General features: G+C 40.8%; 2 protein-coding genes and 1 pseudogene across 2 annotated transcripts; 2 read left to right on the top strand and 1 right to left on the bottom strand.

The window, feature by feature from the left end:
* Nucleotides 1-83: 83 nt before the first annotated feature.
* Nucleotides 84-1,363, top strand: LOC120261634 (uncharacterized protein At4g22758-like). The gene is made up of 2 exons (XM_039269591.1): nucleotides 84-920; nucleotides 1,040-1,363. Exons 1-2 carry the CDS (start codon nucleotides 458-460, stop codon nucleotides 1,231-1,233), a joined length of 657 nt encoding a protein of 218 aa, XP_039125525.1. The 5' UTR covers nucleotides 84-457; the 3' UTR covers nucleotides 1,234-1,363.
* A 321-nt stretch (nucleotides 1,364-1,684) lies between these two features.
* On the bottom strand, nucleotides 1,685-9,701 carry LOC120260428 (annotated as a pseudogene).
* A 1,575-nt stretch (nucleotides 9,702-11,276) lies between these two features.
* Nucleotides 11,277-15,000, top strand: LOC120261491 (zinc finger MYM-type protein 5-like). Its single transcript, XM_039269406.1, has 3 exons — nucleotides 11,277-11,307; nucleotides 14,082-14,147; nucleotides 14,345-15,000. The coding sequence occupies exons 1-3, from the start codon at nucleotides 11,277-11,279 to the stop codon at nucleotides 14,998-15,000; spliced, it is 753 nt and encodes a 250-aa protein (XP_039125340.1).
* Nucleotides 15,001-17,628: the final 2,628 nt, after the last annotated feature.

Raw genomic sequence — 17,628 nt, 5'->3', positions numbered from 1 at the left:
GTGCGATTATCAGTGGAGCAAGCGCGGGTATTCATTCTCCCACAGGGCCACAGTCACAGACAAAATGCGTCACCTTGTTACTTGTAGAATGAACTTTCTTTTATCCCGAAGAAATGGACGCTGCCGTCTTTAACTTTTCAGTTTTCACCTCCTCCTAGTCTCGTAGCGGTAGAGCCGTAGAGTCGTAGACAGATTGGCTTGGATTGGATTGGATTGGATCGGTTGGCTTCAAATAACATTCGGTGATTATTTGCAGCTAACGATAAGCACGCCTTGGTCTCAGTTCCTATCCATAAATCTAGCAGACCACGGGCTGTGTTTTGCCCCCACCGGGCAACTTGGCTATTGTTGTTCTACGTGATTGTGACCACCGCCAGCTTTAATTCCTGGCAATCATGCAGGTATGCTAATTAACCCGGTGATCTCCGGCCATCCGAGAAAGGGCTGATTTGGTCTCATGTCTCCTTCGCCGCAATCTAAAGAAGATAGAACGGTCAGAGGCTCACAGTGGGGGCATGATGAGATAAAGCAGCAACCACCAGCACAAAGATCAGCTTCATTCCATGGAAGAACTTCGGGTGCCTCACCAAAACCACGTCTATCCCGGAGGCCAAAGACCCAGCCTGACCTTTTCTCTGGAGCTAGGACTACGACAAAGCTGAGCGAAGATGGCGGCCCAAGAAACCCAAATTACAGTAACCGCGGTAGTTGGGGACAGAGGGTGCCGGCGAAGGTGCTGTTAAACGTAACGTGTCAGGGGAGCCTGGCAACATTGCTGGTTATGTCATCCACAGAGTGGACTGTGGCTGATCTAGTGGCTCACGTGCTGCATCTCTATGTCAAAGAAGCGAGGCGCCCGCCGCTGTCCACCACTGACCCCTCTGCTTTCGGTCTCCATTATTCCCAGTTCAGCCTTGACTGTAAGAAATTATCTGTTTGATTAATTAGATTGATATAGTTTATATATATATATATGTGTGTGTGTGTGTCTATATATTTATATATATATATGATTGTTAGTTCGGGTCATCCTTTGAAGGTCTAAATCCGAACGAGAAGCTTATCGAGTTGGGATCCAGGCATTTCTTTCTCTGCCCGAAGCCTGCCGCTCCCAGATCTCCTTCAACGATTACCGGCACCTCTGCCTCCACCTCCTCCTCGTGCTCGAACGAAAGTCAGGCGACGCCCAAAATTGGCGTCCCATGGCTCAAGTTCATTGAATCCTTCTTCTGAATAATTAATTATTCAAGTTGCTTGTTCCACTTGTTTTATCAAACCACTGTCACTCTGTGCCGTTTATTATCAATTGTATTTGTGTATACACCCTTCTCTTGATTTTTCAATAATGACTTCCGTGTGGCCATGACCCTCCCAATTCTGTCTCAGTATATGTGCGACATCTAAGTGTGCTTGCGCTTTAGATCATATCATATGGAGTATTTACTATTTTCTTAGAATGATCATCAAATTCAACAGACTGATTTCGGACGTAACCTCCACTGGTCCATGATTTTGTCTGACAATTACTATAGAAGGCAAATTTTTCAGATTTTCACACATGAACAATCTCGTAAATAGGTGTATGAGCATTGAACACACATAATCAGGGTGTGCTCTAAAATTCTGCGACAAAAACAAATAATCTGTCCAATTTTTCTCGTTAAAAATATTAATAAAACCTGTTTAAAGACTGACTGATCATTCAACCATTCCATTTTCACATAAAAGAACCAGTACAGACACAAATCCCCAGAGCTCAATGGCAAAAAGCCCCAATGCTCAGTCATCCAACCCCAACCGTTCTCCAGTTTTTGTTTTTTTTTTAAAAAAAAAAAACACTAAAAGGTCTGCTACCAGGAAAGAAAACAGGCAAATTAACAAAGGTTACAACTAAGGTATCTTCCCATCACTTCATGGATATGAGCGCTCTTGTAGAAGTCCTCTTCAACGCACAGCTGCAAACTTGTCCCATACCTGTCCACAAACTACACATGAGCTGCATGCAAAAATGAATCTGATCCAAAATCATGGACACCTGGACCTGCAAGACTTGAAAAATAGTAATCACCTTCACCAAAAAAACAGAAAATAATGATGAGAGAAAGAGACATGAGAGTGTTGAGCCCAGTAAACGGAACCTTAGAAAAATGTAGTTCTAAGAAATTTGGATAGAAAAACACTAGAAGGCATTCAATATATATTCATACACACATATACTGAACAATATAGTTTACTTCAAAAGCCTGCATGCACTCAACCAAATTTAGTCATTCTAAAAACCTGTCCAACAACCCAAAATCTTCATTCTAGGTGAACAGTTTGTGTTTCATGGTTCTATATCCACCAATATTTTCCCAATAATGCTAGTATTTTATGTGTTTTCAGATAATAAATACCTATTCTGTTAAGCAAATGATTCACCGATCAAATCCTAAGAAAAGTTAACCTATTATATGGGGAATGCACAAGCATGCACACATGCGGAGAAAAAAAAAATGCACGCTATAAGTAAAAAAATGATTTTACATCCACTGCACAGGACATTGAACCTGCACACCACCTGCACAGTGGAAAATGGGCTGTAAGCCATATTTATTGAAGAGACAGCCTCTCCAAACCCGCCCATCACACAGGAAGACAAAATAAAAAATGAAATAACTGTGCGCAGAGGGACGAACCACTTAGATCACATGCATGATTACTTGTGCTCTCCATGATCCTGCAGGAATGATCATGATAAATTCCTACCATCCGGAGAATAACCACTGATGCCATTGTTGTTATCCCAAGCATTATTCTTGATACCATTGCCCAGCTGTTCCCTCTCCCGGTTCCACTGAGCAATTTTGGCTCTCCTCTCAGCACTGTCTTCCCTCACAGGGCTCCTGTTCCTCCTTCTTCCGAGGCTTCTACTAGAATGTCATCTGTGACCTGGGCTTCGGCTTCTATGCCTTCTAACTTGTTCCGCATGATATCTATTCCTATCAGCAGAATGGCTCCCATGGTCACAACCACTATGAGGGCGGTCTTCATGACTACCATGCCTATAGGGGCTACGGCTCCAGCTACATTTTCTCCTATACCTCCGGAACAGGTGCCTTCTTAAAGCACTGCCAGAAGAAATAGTTTTGGCTTTAATCCTAAACCTTGGCAGGAGGCATTTATAAAATTTTAATGAAAGACCTGCTTATCATTTTTAAATGCATGAAGTTGCAATAACCACCACGACTGCAGCTGTTCTCTTCATATTGTCGACAAGTAGCCTCACGAAAATCAGTGACCGGGGAGAAATCAACAATAATAGGGTGTCCTGGGTATAGAGTTTAATTTAGAGTACAAAATGAAACAATGATTAACGAATTTAGGTTTATATACTCTGCAGACGAACTACAATCATAGAACTGATGTATCTATATTACCAACACAACAAGACAAAGGTACCTGCATAATATCTTCCTTGCAGGTTCCGAAGGGCATTGGCAGCATGCTCCTCCTCTCTGAACTGAACGTATACATTACTAACCTGTAACAGGCACAATTAGAACAATCAAAAAGCTAAATGAATTCAAGGTAATAAATTAACAATAATGCTCTACCATATGGTCAGCAAGATTGTCAGAGACATTCAGGCTCTCAATCTCACCATATTTGCTCAGCTCTTTGAATAGATCTTGTTAGTATTAATCCTGACGTAGCTACTAGACTGTTTGAGTGCAATTCTGAAGAGAGCCATGTGATGTCGTACGTGGTAGGTGGGATATACACTCAAGTGCTAGTGTGGAAAGCAGTTGAATTAGCTGGCTTTGATGTGTTGTTTGTTGGTATCTGTTATGTTCTTTCTTATTTTATTTTTTTTGCTTGTTTTTTGTGTAAGGTAGTTGTATTTTCCTTTTGAAGCTCTTTGAAGAAAGGTAGCAAAGTTTAGAACACACTAAAAGTTATACTTGATGTTCATTCTTGTTTCTGAGTGAATGCACCAGGTGTAGATTTCCCTGAAAGAGAAGAGCTTCCGGTGCAGGTGCTGGTGATCAGATCAGAGTGGCAGCAGCTAACATCTGGTATCAGAGAGTCCAGGTTGAAGATTGTATGCCTAAGTTTCTTCGGGCTGAAGACATGACGCTGTCGACACAGCAAGCTTCGAGGGAGGGGTTGGTGCCTTTGCACTATCCGATGCTCTCGGCCACTAATTATTCTACGTGGGCGATTAAAATGGAGGCTAATATGGACGCTCAAGGTGTGTGGGAGGCCATCGAGCCAGCTGCCGGGGTGGTAGTTGACGTGAGGAAGGATAAATTGGCACGAGCTTGTATATTTCAAGCAGTGCCCGAAGATATCTTACTTCAGATTGCGAACAAGAAAACCGCAAAGGAAGTGTGGGAAAGTTTGAGAACGAGGTACCTCGGTGCCGATAGGGTGAAGAAGGCGAGACTACAGACACTCAAGAGCGAGTTCGAAGCACTCAGAATGAAAGAGACCGACACCATCGACGAGTTCACGGGGAGGATGAGCGGTCTGGCCAACAAGTTCAGGGAACTCGGAGAAACTATGGAAGATGCAACACTGGTAAAGAAACTATTTGTTTCTGTTCCTAGTCAATACTTGCAGGTCGTCGCCTCCCTTGAGCAGCTCCTGGATGTGGATGAGATGCCTTTCGAAGAAGCAATTGGACGTCTGAAAGCCTATGAAGAACGCGTAAGGAAGGACGACAGACAAGGTGATCAACTCCTCCTTACTCGTGAAGAATGGATAGCGCGTGAGAAGAAGAGCAGTGGAGAACATCTAAAACAACTCTCTAGTAGGTCTGAAGAAAGAGGCTGGTGTAGGGGACGTGGTAGAGGCCAGCAACGAGGCCGGGGTGGACGGGGTGGTGCGAGTTCTTCACGACAAGAAGTAACCAGTGGAAGTGGAAGTTGGAGCAGAGATAAAAGCCATATCAAATGCTTCAACTGCGACAAGTCCGGCCATTATGCATCAGAGTGTTGGAACAGGCGTCGTGATGATGAAGTTAATATTGCACAAACCCAAGATGAAGAGCCGGCCTTACTACTAACCATGTCTCAAAAGGGAAAGTTTGGTTACCGAAAAGAACAAAGTGTTGTACTGCTGAATGAAGAGAAGGTGGTACCTGAATTATTGGGAGTTGAGGAAGAACAAAACCATACAAAAGTTTGGTACTTGGACAATGGCGCCAGCAATCACATGACAGGCCTTCGAGAGATGTTCCAGGAGCTGAATGAAAACATCACAGGTTTGGTAAAGTTCGGGGATGGGTCCACAGTTGAAATACTTGGGAAAGGCTCTATCATGTTTCAATGTAAAAATGGAGATCATTGGGTTCTTACGGATGTCTATTTTATACCAAGATTGTGTAGTAATATTGTTAGCCTTGGGCAAATGACAGAAGAGGGTAAGGAGGTTGAAATGTCAGGTAACACACTGAAGGTATATGATGAAAATGGGACATTACTTATGATGGTCAAGAGATCGTCAAATAGGTTGTATAAGATCAAGCTTGAAGGTTGCAGGCCGACATGTCTACTGGTTAACTTAGTAGATCAAGCATGGCTCTGGCATGCTAGACTCGGGCATGTAAGTTTCTATACTTTGAAACATATGGCAGAGAAGGGCATGGCCATTGGATTGCCTGAAATCACACACCCAGATGAATTATGTGAAGGCTGTGTGGTTGCCAAACAAACAAGGACCCCATTTCCCACTCAAGCCCACTATAGAGCTGAAGTTCCTCTTGAGTTACTGCATATTGATTTATGTGGTCCAATAACACCAAGCACTGCGGCGGGAAACAAATTTGTTTTCCTTATTGTGGATGATTTTAGCCGAATGTCGTGGGCTTTCATCATGAAAACAAAGAGTCAAGCTTACATGGAGTTCAAAAGGTTTGTTAATCTAGTTGAAAATTTGTCTGGATATAAAGTAAAGACGGTGCGATCCGACCGGGGGGGGGAGAGTTCTTATCAAATGACTTCAAAAAATTTTGTGAAGAACGAGGCATCGAAAGGCACCTGACCACCCCGTATACACCACAACAGAATGGCGTTGTGGAACGAAGAAACAGAACGATGATGGAAATGGCCCGAGCTTTGTTGAAGAGCATGCAAGTACCGGGAAAACTCTGGGGGGAAGCTGTGAGACATGCCATCTATATTCTGAATCGTCTGTCAACAAAGGCATTGAAGGATCGCACACCATATGAGGTTTGGACAGGGAGGAGGCCTCACCTAACCCATCTGAAGGTGTTCGGATGCGTGGCCCATGCAAGAGTGACAGAACCTTCTCTCAAGAAGCTCGACGACCGGAGTCGGCGATTGGTGTATCTCGGTGTAGAGGAAGGAAGCAAGGGTCATCGACTCTATGATCCTATTCAAGGTAAACTTTATGTTAACCGGGATGTTATATTTCAGGAAAATGAAAAATGGCAATGGAACAGTGAAGACGAGAAAGAATTGAAAGATCCACCAGAATTTACTATTGCGACGATGATAGAAGAGCCGTTATATCGTAGAGAAGATGATGAGGTGAGAGAGGGAAGCCTTGAAAACGCCATGACTGGAAGGAATGAGGTTGCTCCAAGCACTCCAAGCAACTTGGCTGAGAGTCCCACACTGAAGATGATCTCATGGAGAACTGGTCAAACTGCACCGGATCCAACTGAATCTGCAGCATCAAACACTCCATCCTTGAGTGAAGAACCAACTCGTTATCGCCTACTTACAGATATCTATGATGAGACAGAAGAGGTACATCACCTTGAGGACTTGTTGCTAGTGGGAGTTGAAGAACCGGTTTCATTCCATGAAGCAGCAGATGATGATGTTTGGATGAAGGCTATGTTGGAGGAGTTAAAATCCATTGAGGAGGAGAATGGCACTTGGAGGCTCACTGAGTTACCGGTAGGACATAAGGCTATAGGCCTAAAATGGGTGTTCAAAGTAAAACGAGATTCAGAAGGAAAGGCAATCAGGCACAAAGCCAGACTTGTGGCGAAGGGCTATGCACAACGGCAAGGAATAGATTTTGATGAGGTATTCGCACCAGTAGCAAGGTTGGATACTGTCCGCATGATCCTTGCTGTGGCGGCTTGTCGGGGCTGGGAGGTGCATCATATGGACGTAAAGTCGGCATTTTTAAATGGAAATCTCGAAGAAGAGGTGTATGTCACCCAACCTGAAGGCTTTATTGTGAAGAACAAGGAGCATATGGTGTACAAGCTATCAAAGGCTTTGTATGGTCTTCGGCAGGCTCCAAGGGCGTGGAATTCCCGGCTTGATGAGAGTTTGAAGCATCTAGGTTTCAAGAGATGCTCATTAGAACACGCATTATATACTAGAGGAGAGAATGGAGTTGATGTCATTGTGGGAGTATATGTGGATGATCTCATAGTCACGGGAAGAAGCTCAGATGATATTCAGTGTTTTAAAATGGAGATGATGAGAGAGTTTGAAATGAGTGACTTGGACTTACTTGCTTTTTATCTAGGTATAGAAGTTGAGCAAAAGCAGGGAGAGATTATACTTAAGCAAACATCTTATGCAAAGAAAATTTTGCATCAATGTGGAATGATGGAATGTAATGCTGTAAGGTATCCCATGGAACACAAGTTGAGGTTGCACAAGGATAATGAGGGAGAACCGATCAATGCCACCGAATATCGACGCATAATAGGATGCCTTAGGTATCTTCTTCACACGAGACCAGATCTCTCATTTGCTGTTGGGTTGGTGAGCAGATATATGGAGAGGCCGACAGCAATCCACTTTGCAGCAGTGAAACACATTTTAAGGTATATAAAAGGAACAGTATCATTCGGGTTAATATACACAGGAGGGAGATACGAGGAAGAACTCTATGGCTATGCAGACAGTGATCTTGCGGGTGACACCGATGACAGGAGGAGCACCGGAGGCATGGTTTTCTATCTTAATAATAACCCGGTCTCGTGGGTGTCACAGAAACAGAGAACAGTTGCACTCTCATCTTGTGAGGCAGAATTCATGGCAGCCGCTGCTGCAACCTGCCAGGCTATATGGTTGAAGAATTTGCTCAAAGAGATGACAGGAGGCTATTCAAATTTGGTTACCATTTATGTTGATAACAGATCGGCTATTGATTTGATGAAGAACCCTGTTCATCATGGACGCAGCAAGCACATAGATGTACGTTATTACTTCATTCGAGAGTGCATCGAAAGTGGACAAATCAAGGTGGTATTTGTGAGTTCAAATGAACAGAGAGCAGACATTTTGACAAAAGCACTGCCGAGTGTGAAGTTTGCAACTATGCGCAATCTGTTGGGTGTTTGCTGTGTCGACCCACGTCAGGATTAGGGGGAGATATGTTAGTATTAATCCTGACGTAGCTACTAGACTGTTTGAGTGCAATTCTGAAGAGAGCCATGTGATGTCGTACGTGGTAGGTGGGATATACACTCAAGTGCTAGTGTGGAAAGCAGTTGAATTAGCTGGCTTTGATGTGTTGTTTGTTGGTATCTGTTATGTTCTTTCTTATTTTATTTTTTTTGCTTGTTTTATATGTAATGTTGTTGTATTTTCCTTTTCTGAAGCTCTTTTGAAGAAAGGTAGCAAAGTTCAGAACACACTAAAAGTTATACTTTATGTTCATTCTTGTTTCTGAGTGAATGCACCATGTGTAGATTTCCCTGAAAGAGAAGAGCTTCCGGTGCAGGTGCTGGTGATCAGATCAGAGTGGCAGCAGCTAACAGATCTTCATAGGAATTCTGTTGAAAGCACATGTTGAATCAATAGTTCTAATCAGATATTGTTGAAAACCCAGCATCCAAAATAATAGCATGATTTTATAAGATATAACAATAACAGAAACGGCTCTAATGTTGTGTAAAGTTATCAAAGTCAATAAAAAGATGACAACTGCCACATGTTACTCACTTAAAGTGATAAGTCAATCAAAAATAACACTCGCTTCAACATACAAATCATATGGATTCAAATATATACTCCATTTGTCAATCACCGCATCGGATCGATGCATATGCCATTTTCTATTATTTCTTTCCTTCTTGCGACAATCCATCGAGGGAGTGGAGGAAAACAAAAATTGGATAAAAAAATAATAATAAAAATATTCATACAATCTTGTTCATTTGCTATGTATACTATTTCCACATGGATGCAGATCCATTCATTTGCCTTGCATTGTAATTTCCACATTAAACCAGACGCAAGAATTAAGCAAAACATCATTCCCTAATTTCTTTTGCTTTCATATAATTTTCTTCGATCCAAGCAGGCTGCAACTACGAGATCAAACGAAGTAGTAAAAATCAAGAACAAACCCCATGGAAATCAATCTTTTTTCAGCTAAAAGGTGATTATCTGACAGAAGATTCCCACCAACGGCAGCATCGATCGAATTCAAATAACGAGCATATAGTACGAGAAAAAGAAGGGAGATAAAGTAGGACCTCGAAGTGCTCCTGGATTTTCCTTGGATCGAATGGGCGGCCCTTGGCATCGACGCCTGGAGTGATCATGTCAGGACGCTGATACATGTTGGTGAGAAGGAGAGTGGGGCTGATGCTGGGGCGGGTGTGCAATCGAGAACAACGATCTCGATCCGTGGCGGCAAGCACCGATCTTACAGTAGAAAGGGCAATTCACCCTATCCTTTTCCGTGCCAAAGATGGATGCCAGGTGCTCGGCCATCGTCCCAAACCCTAACCCTAACCCTAACCTTAGCGACGAAGGATGTAATGTCCTCCCTTGCGATTGATATCTTTGAAAAAACGTAAAAAAACTTGGGAATAAGATTTATAATTTGGATCCCGAGCATGTATTGTTGAAGATGTTTGATCAGACATATCACTGGAGCCATTGCTGGATGCTCCCCAGGTCCCTGCACTGCTTCCAACCTCCAGCTCACTCTACTGCAGCCGAAGACTAATGAATTTAGCACTGAATTGGGATTCACATCATCTCAAATTTATCTTATTGTTGTGTTTCATTTAGAATTTGCTTTCACTGTATGTTTGTATTTTATATTTCGATTGTTGTGGTTGTATGAACTATGCTGCTTCTCTGGCATGCATATAAGTTGTTTGTTTAAATGCTTGAATGAATCAATGAAGTGAATGTAAGGAATTTCAGAACATCTCTGTTATCTTTTCCTCCATACTTCTCTTCATTTCATTCTGTTCTTATATTAAGAACTCAATCAACTGTGAGCCTTAGTGTTCTGTGTGAGATCACCTATACATTTCCTCTCACCCGATCCTAACATGTATGTGTTACTCCGGCCTCTAGAAACTTTTTTTTTTTTAATAAAAAGTGGATAAACTACTGATTTACTGAGAAAGAAGAAAATAGTACAGGGATAAAATTCTCTCACCAGAAGGGGTTAAATTTTCAGGAGGTCATCCAACTTTACTTCGTTTTCAATTCGGTCACCCAAGTTCAAAACGCATAAAAACGATCACCCAACTATGATTTCTTTTCACCGGTCAGTCACCCGACCAATTTCAACCCTCATAAACCTACGTGGCAGCCGGAACAGCTCTGTCAGCAGAGCTGTGCTGACTAAGAATAAACCCTCCACGCCATCATCAAGATCTCGTGTTGATTCCCCTTCCCCGGCTTCTCGGGCGATCTCTTAGCGGGTTCTTAGATCCTTCGCCTCAACCTGATAACCTATTTTTATCCTCTTCTCCATGGCCTCGTTTCTCTGTTTCGCATTTTTCAATCCAATTCAGAGGAAGTTTCTTGATAAAAAAAATCTCATCTTTGTGAATAATTCATGAAAAATATTGCGTCTTTTAGATTAAAAATCGAGTCTTTGCGGTGCTTTTGGAGCAATGGAGGCGGAGGAGATAGAGAGGGCGTTGTCGAGAAGCCATGGCTATTCTAGAGATCTCTTGCAGCAGTATAGGAGCGGTGTATGCTTCGAAGAGCCGCCGGAGATGACTGGAGGAGAGTTTGAGATTGCGCTCAGCCTTGGGCTTTTCTCTCTGTGGGTGTCTTGGTGATAAGGTGAAGAAGGAGAAGCTTGTCCGTTGGTCATTTGTGGCGATAGTGTTGATGTATCAGAGGGAGCAGGAGTTCATGGTGATGCGGCTGATCGAGAGGGCTTGCTCATGCCGACGGAGGCGCAGGAGGAGCAGAGGAAGAAGAAGGAGATGTAGAGCCTGAAGAGGTTGGAAGCGAAGAAGAAGAGGTTGGAGAGGAGGAGCTCGAGATCGGGTGGCGGTGCCGGAGGCTCCGCTCCGTGAAGGGTTGGATAAGGATATGGAGAAGTCTGGAGGCCGAGCTCGGAGAGGTTATGAATGGCATCGCGGTGTGAGACTCTTCGCATCGATCTCGCCTATTACCCCGTTTTCGCAAGACATCGTCGCCTCGCTTTCTTCCGAATTAAGGAAGAAGATGAAGAAGAAATAAGCTTGATGATGACGTGAGGGTTTGAAGTCGAGCATGTGCATAGCCATGCTGACACATCAGGATTTTGAGTCAGCACAGCTCTGCTGACATAGCCGTTCCGGCTACCACGTAGGTTTATGAGGGCTGGAATTGGCTCAGTGACTCGACCGTGAAAAAGAAATCATAGTTGGGTGATCGTTTTTATGCGTTTTGAACTTGGGTGACCGAATTGAAAACGAAGTAAAGTTGGGTGACCTCCTGAAAATTTAACCCCACCAGAAGTGAAGGAGAAAAGTACAATAAAACAGAGAAAGGAAGATAAAAGGAGGTAAAAGCCTGTTCAGGCGGAAGACACCGTCTGGCATCTCAGGCCTTGGCCAGAAGATCTGGTGGTGCGACAACTCCTATGTGGTGTCGTGATCGAGTTCGCCAGGAGGATTTGATGCTCTTGAGTTGAGGAAGTCAAGGGAGCGCTTGATTTTCTGTGATGCTTCATTGAGTGTTTGTTGATGTCTATCCGCTAGAAACTTTCATGTTAGCCATTTATTACTTTTCTTTGAGAATTACTTTCCCAATTAATTTGTGGACACCATTATAGGCAATTTTTGCTTTTAATTTTGGTTTTTAAAAGTTTTCTTAAATATTATATATATATATATGTATTTTTTTTAATCTACCTATCATAACATTTCTTAAATCCATCCTTAGGTGTTATTCAAACACATTTCAACTAGAGAAATTTCTAGTTAATTATCCATAATAACTCATAAATCTTAATCTTTTCAACATAATTAAAAAAATATATTTCATAGTCATTCCAATGTTGTAGGGAAAGATAAGTCATATTTAAGTAATTAATAATTTAAAAAAAATAAACCACAATTTATTACAAACAGTACACAACAGACCCTGATTACAAACCAAAAAATTTACAAGTAAAAAAAGGAACATAGCCAGAGAGGCGGAGTAGTACCAAACAACAACATACAGCACAAAAACTAGGACCATTAGATGTAGAAAAAAACAAAAAGATAGAACAATATCCTAGTAGGGAAGATAACCATTAGGATCTACCCATAGAGATCAGGAGCTACTAGTTTCTCCCCTACTGGGCTCAACAAACTCCAGGCTCCTCTTGACTGGAAAGTAATTAATAATCTCACTTTGGTTCTGCTTATGGGAGCATTCACCAAGGAGGAACATGTTTTATCATTACTACTATATATATATATAAAGGTATTTCTCTAATTGCTCATAAAATGATTCGTCTTTATGGTATATCTAATTGACTCCAAAATGCTATTTTTTAATTTCAATAAATTAAATAAATCATATATTTATCACAGTAAAAAAATATTAATCCCAATGAAATGTTGAGTCATGTCTTAAAAAAAAATAAAAAAATTGTAAAAAATTGTAGTTATAGATGTCATAGGATCATCTATAAAATTGGATTTAATTTTTTTTTATAAAAATTTAAAATCTTCAATGTGGTTTTTTTTTTTATAATAGAAATGTGGATAAGTCACATGTAGCTCAACCTTGGATGTGATTTTATTTTACAACTCTAGATTTAATAGTTGAAATCTAAGTCTCAATCTCTCAACAAAAGCAGAAGAAAGAAGGTTTGTCGATGTGGCCATGTTTGTGCTCTTGACTTATATAACCACAGCCCAATCAGTGGCGGTGCCGGGGTGTGGCGAGGAGGGACATCCGCCACACCCTCCACCGGAAAAACCCTGAGGATTGAGTTGTGCATCTAGACTTCATGATTTAATCTCAGCCATCCATGCTTCTCTTCATTCTCTTTTCAGTAGCTGCCTCAAACTAATGCCATTCTACTTGATCAAATTCATCACAGCCCTTGATTGATTCTCGGTCACAACTCAACGAACAAAACGACCATCCACTTGCCTTTGCCTCGAACTAAAAGCTATCCATCCATGATGATTTAATCTCACCATCCATGCTTCTCTTCATTCTCTTTTCAGATCGCCTCAACTAATGCCATTCCACTTGATCAAATTCATCACGCCCTTGATTGATTCTCGGTCACAACTCAACGAACAAAAACGACCATCCACTTGCCTTGCCTCGAACTAAAGCTATCCATCCATGATGATTTAATCTCGACCATCCATGCTTCTCTTCATTCTCTTTTCGAGAGTCGCCTCGAACTAATGCCATTCCACTTGATCAAATTCATCATGCCCTTGATTGATTCTCGGTCACAACTCAACGAACAAAACGACCATTCAAACACCTGAAAACACCTATTACCCTTCTACTCAAAACTAAAGACACCAAGACAACAGCAGTAACTGCAACTCAGCTTCTCTTCATCAATTCATCTGCAAATTCACTTCTGCTTCAATCACAGCTGACAGTCATGTAGAGTCACGAGTGGTAGGCTGCACATTACATGTTTGTAGAAATGCCTCATAGAGTCAGTTATATAAGACTAATCATTAATTGGTGCTGGCATAGCACATGTTTGTAGAAATGCCTCATAGGGTCAGTCATATCACATGTGAATTATTAGCCTATTAGGTTATTAGCCTATTACCACTTTGTAATTGTAGTAACTTGTCTCCTTATATTTTGTACTCATGCATTATTAGAATGAAAGGCAACAATTTAGAGATTTGGCATTGACTCATTATGTTTGTTTTTCAGAAAAATCTCATCTCTTGGATTTGATATCAAGATTTGGCTTTGCACATAGAAAGATTGGCCATATTGGTAAGTGTTTGTTTAATCGTTTTTTTTTTAGAATTCCATCACCAAATATGTAGTTTTTTATTTTTTGACTTCTAGTTTTTCATGTGATATTTTGTCAATTGACTTCACCATTAGATTCTTGGAGGCTTTACATTTGTTTGCATGTTTGATTTGTTTATTTAAATGCATTGATTGTAAATTGTTATTGTTATTAATAGGAATTTCAAAAATGAAAAAGTATTTCATGCCAATAAACCCGAGTCCTTCATCAACTCCCGAACCATCAACAACGAATAATGAAACTCCTATTGACCAAGCTAGTGGAAAAAGACCTCGTGTAGAGGTAGAAGTTTCCGATAATGATATAGTTAGTGATCCGGGCTTGAGAAATCCAATTAATAGCTTTCCATTAGAGATGAGGGATACATTGAGAAGGAGATACTTAGCTAAAGGGCCTTGTCAACCAGTTGGGCATCAATTTCCTCAAACAAATAAAAGGAGGTTTCTCCCTAATTGGTTTAAAAGATTTGCTTGGCTAGAGTATAGCGTTTCCAAAGATAAAGCATTTTGTTTATATTGCTACTTGTTTCCCAATAAAGGCAATAATAGCAATAAAGGTGGCGGCAATGCTTTTACGGAAGTTGGGTATAGTAATTGGAAAAATGGCATGCAAAATTTTATTGCTCATGAAGGAGGTCCGGAAAGCCCACACACATTTGCAAGAATTAAGGTTGAGCAATATCAAAACCAAAGGGAGAATATTGATTTTGTTTTTTCTTCAAAGAATGTTGCTAATGAAGATGAGTATCGTGTTCGGTTGACAACAGTTGTAAGAGTAGCTCGATATCTTTTGGGTGAAGGATTGGCTTTTTGAGGACACGATGAGTCACCAAAATCAATGCACCGAGGCCATTTTCTTGAACTTTTAAATTGGTTTTGTAAGTATAATGAAGAAGCAAACAAAGTGATGCTATCAAATGCTCCTAAAAACAATCAATTGACTTCATCTACCATTCAAAGGCATATTATTGAAGCTTGTGGAAAGGAAACTAGAAAAGTCATTTTGAATGAGATCGGAGACAAGTTCTTTTCTCTTTTGCTTGATGAGGCCCGAGATAGTTCTATGAAAGAGCAAATGGTTGTGGTTTTGAGATTTGTCAATGATGTAGGAGAAATTGTTGAACGCTTTGTTGGAGTGGTTCATGTAATCTAGACTTCTGCTCAGTGTTTAAAGAATCGTCGTTGATGAATTCTTTTGCGATAAATGGGTTGTCACCTATCAAGACTTAGAGGTCAAGGTTATGATGGAGCTTCTAATATGCGTGGAGAGCTTAATGGATTGAAAGCACTCATTCTAAATGGAAACAAGCATGCGCATTATATTCATTGTTTTGCTCACCAACTCCAGTTAGTTGTTGTATCTGCTGCGAGAGGAAAAATCATGATGTGAGTCAATTCTTTGATTACGTTTCTATGATTGTGAATATGGTTGGAAGTTCATGTAAAAGGCATGATGCTCTTCGACAAGCACACCATGATAAAGTTGTGCAAAAACTACAAAGTGGTGAGATTTCAAAAAGGGCGGGTCAAAAATCAAGAAATAAGCTTAGCTCGACCGAGTGCTACTCGTTGGGGTTCTCACTATAAAACATTACTCCGGCTATTTGATATGTGGGATTCATTGGAAGAGGTGCTTTTTGCAATACAACAAGATGGTGAGATAAGGAAAAAAATCGAGGCAATCGCTAGGGGTTTGTTGGATAAAATGGGTTCTTTTTGAGTTTGTATTTTCAGGAAAGTTAATGTTGTATATTTTTAGGAGTGACGGATCCTTTATCAAAGATTCTACAAGCCAAAGATCAAAAACATAGCCACTTCTTTGTCGTATGGTTGAAGCATTGAAATGCAAGTTACATGCATATAGAGAAAATGGTTGGGAAAAATTTGTTGAAGGAAACCACCTGAATTGCATCTAAAGCATAAAATTAAAGTACCAAGCATGGACGAAATTATCGAAAACGTCAGTATACACTTGTTGATGGAGAACCAATGACTTATATTCATCATTTCCGTGTGGAAATCTTTTGCAACGAGTATTTCATTCTATTTTTCATTTTCTTATAATTGATAAATATGTATGTTATTGGTTTTTATACTTGAAATGAATTGTCTTTTTAAATATGGTAGGTAATTGATGAGGTTCGTTTGAAGAATTGAACAATCGTTTCAATGAGGCAAACACTAATTTGCTTAAGGGTGTATTGAGTCTTGATCCTTCCAACAACTTTGCTCGCTTTTGATCATCATGAAATACTCCATCTTGCTAGATTATACTCGAGGATTTCTCATCTACTGAGCTTGCTCGAGCTTCACTACCAACTTGAACTCTACATTGATCTCTGTAAGAGGGGATCCAGATTTCTATAATCTTGTTGATGTTGGAGCTCTTGCAATAAAGATGGTGAAGCATAAATATCATATTTGTTTTTCCTTTTGGTGTATCGACTCATTGAGCTAGCATTGGTGTTACCGGGTTTCACTACACTCGTTGAGAGATGTTTTTCAGAGAATGAATGTTGTGAAGACCGATTTTGCGCAACCGACTTGCGGATGAACTACTCGTCGATTGTTTGGTGTGTTACATTGAGAAAAAAATATTCATTAGCATTGATGAAGAAACAATTATGCAAAGGTTTCAAAAGTTGGCATCTCAGAAAAACTATTTGAAACCTCTCAAAGGTTCCAGTGCTTGAAGTACTCCATTGGTTAGGAAAAATTAGTTGTTATTCATGTACTTGTGTATAATAATGAAGTTTTTTTGAATTAATTTGACTTTCTTGTTATTGAATAGATCAATTAACTTTTGATATGTTTTTTATGTATTTATGTTTCATGTTTGTATGCCAAATTTTTTGTTGACCGGTCGGAATGTTTATTCGGCGGCTAGAAATTTTTTTCCATCAACTTTTGCCCCACTCTCTGACGAGTCCTGGCACCGCCACTGAGCCCAATGGTCTTTGGAAATATAGGCAGTCCCATTTCTGGTTCTGGCAATTGAAATGCTTTATTAATTAATTCCTCTAGAATGTGAAAACACAACCAGAGGGCATGGCACAACCCTGAACCGATGGTGTATCGTGTCATGTTTCAAAAAGTGTTGCTGCTTGATTTGCAAAAGATCTGTGTCTCCCTCCCAAGAAGAAAGTGGAAGGCAAATGCAGCTCCCTCACTCAGTCTCATTCCAAAATCCAAATAGTAGCAGCAATGAGGACGCTCAAGGCCAAATCGCTTGGTCCCTAGCCATAGTCTTTGTACGCTTGGGTCTGGGTCCTTAATTATCAATGCTTCAATTCATTATTACGGATGTATGTCCTCTTACTCTTGTTTGACGTTGAAGTGGAAAAAAGGTGCTCGTCATCATGTTCACTAACTTATCTCACTGCTCCGGACCAGTACTCCACAACCCATCCCAATAAACAACTATCCTCTGGTTCAACACTCA

This window comes from Dioscorea cayenensis, chromosome 5 (assembly GCF_009730915.1).
Source record: "Dioscorea cayenensis subsp. rotundata cultivar TDr96_F1 chromosome 5, TDr96_F1_v2_PseudoChromosome.rev07_lg8_w22 25.fasta, whole genome shotgun sequence".
NCBI lineage: Eukaryota > Viridiplantae > Streptophyta > Magnoliopsida > Dioscoreales > Dioscoreaceae > Dioscorea > Dioscorea cayenensis.
The sequence above is the reverse complement of the archived record's forward strand: the minus strand, read 5'-3'. Positions and strand labels throughout refer to the sequence as shown.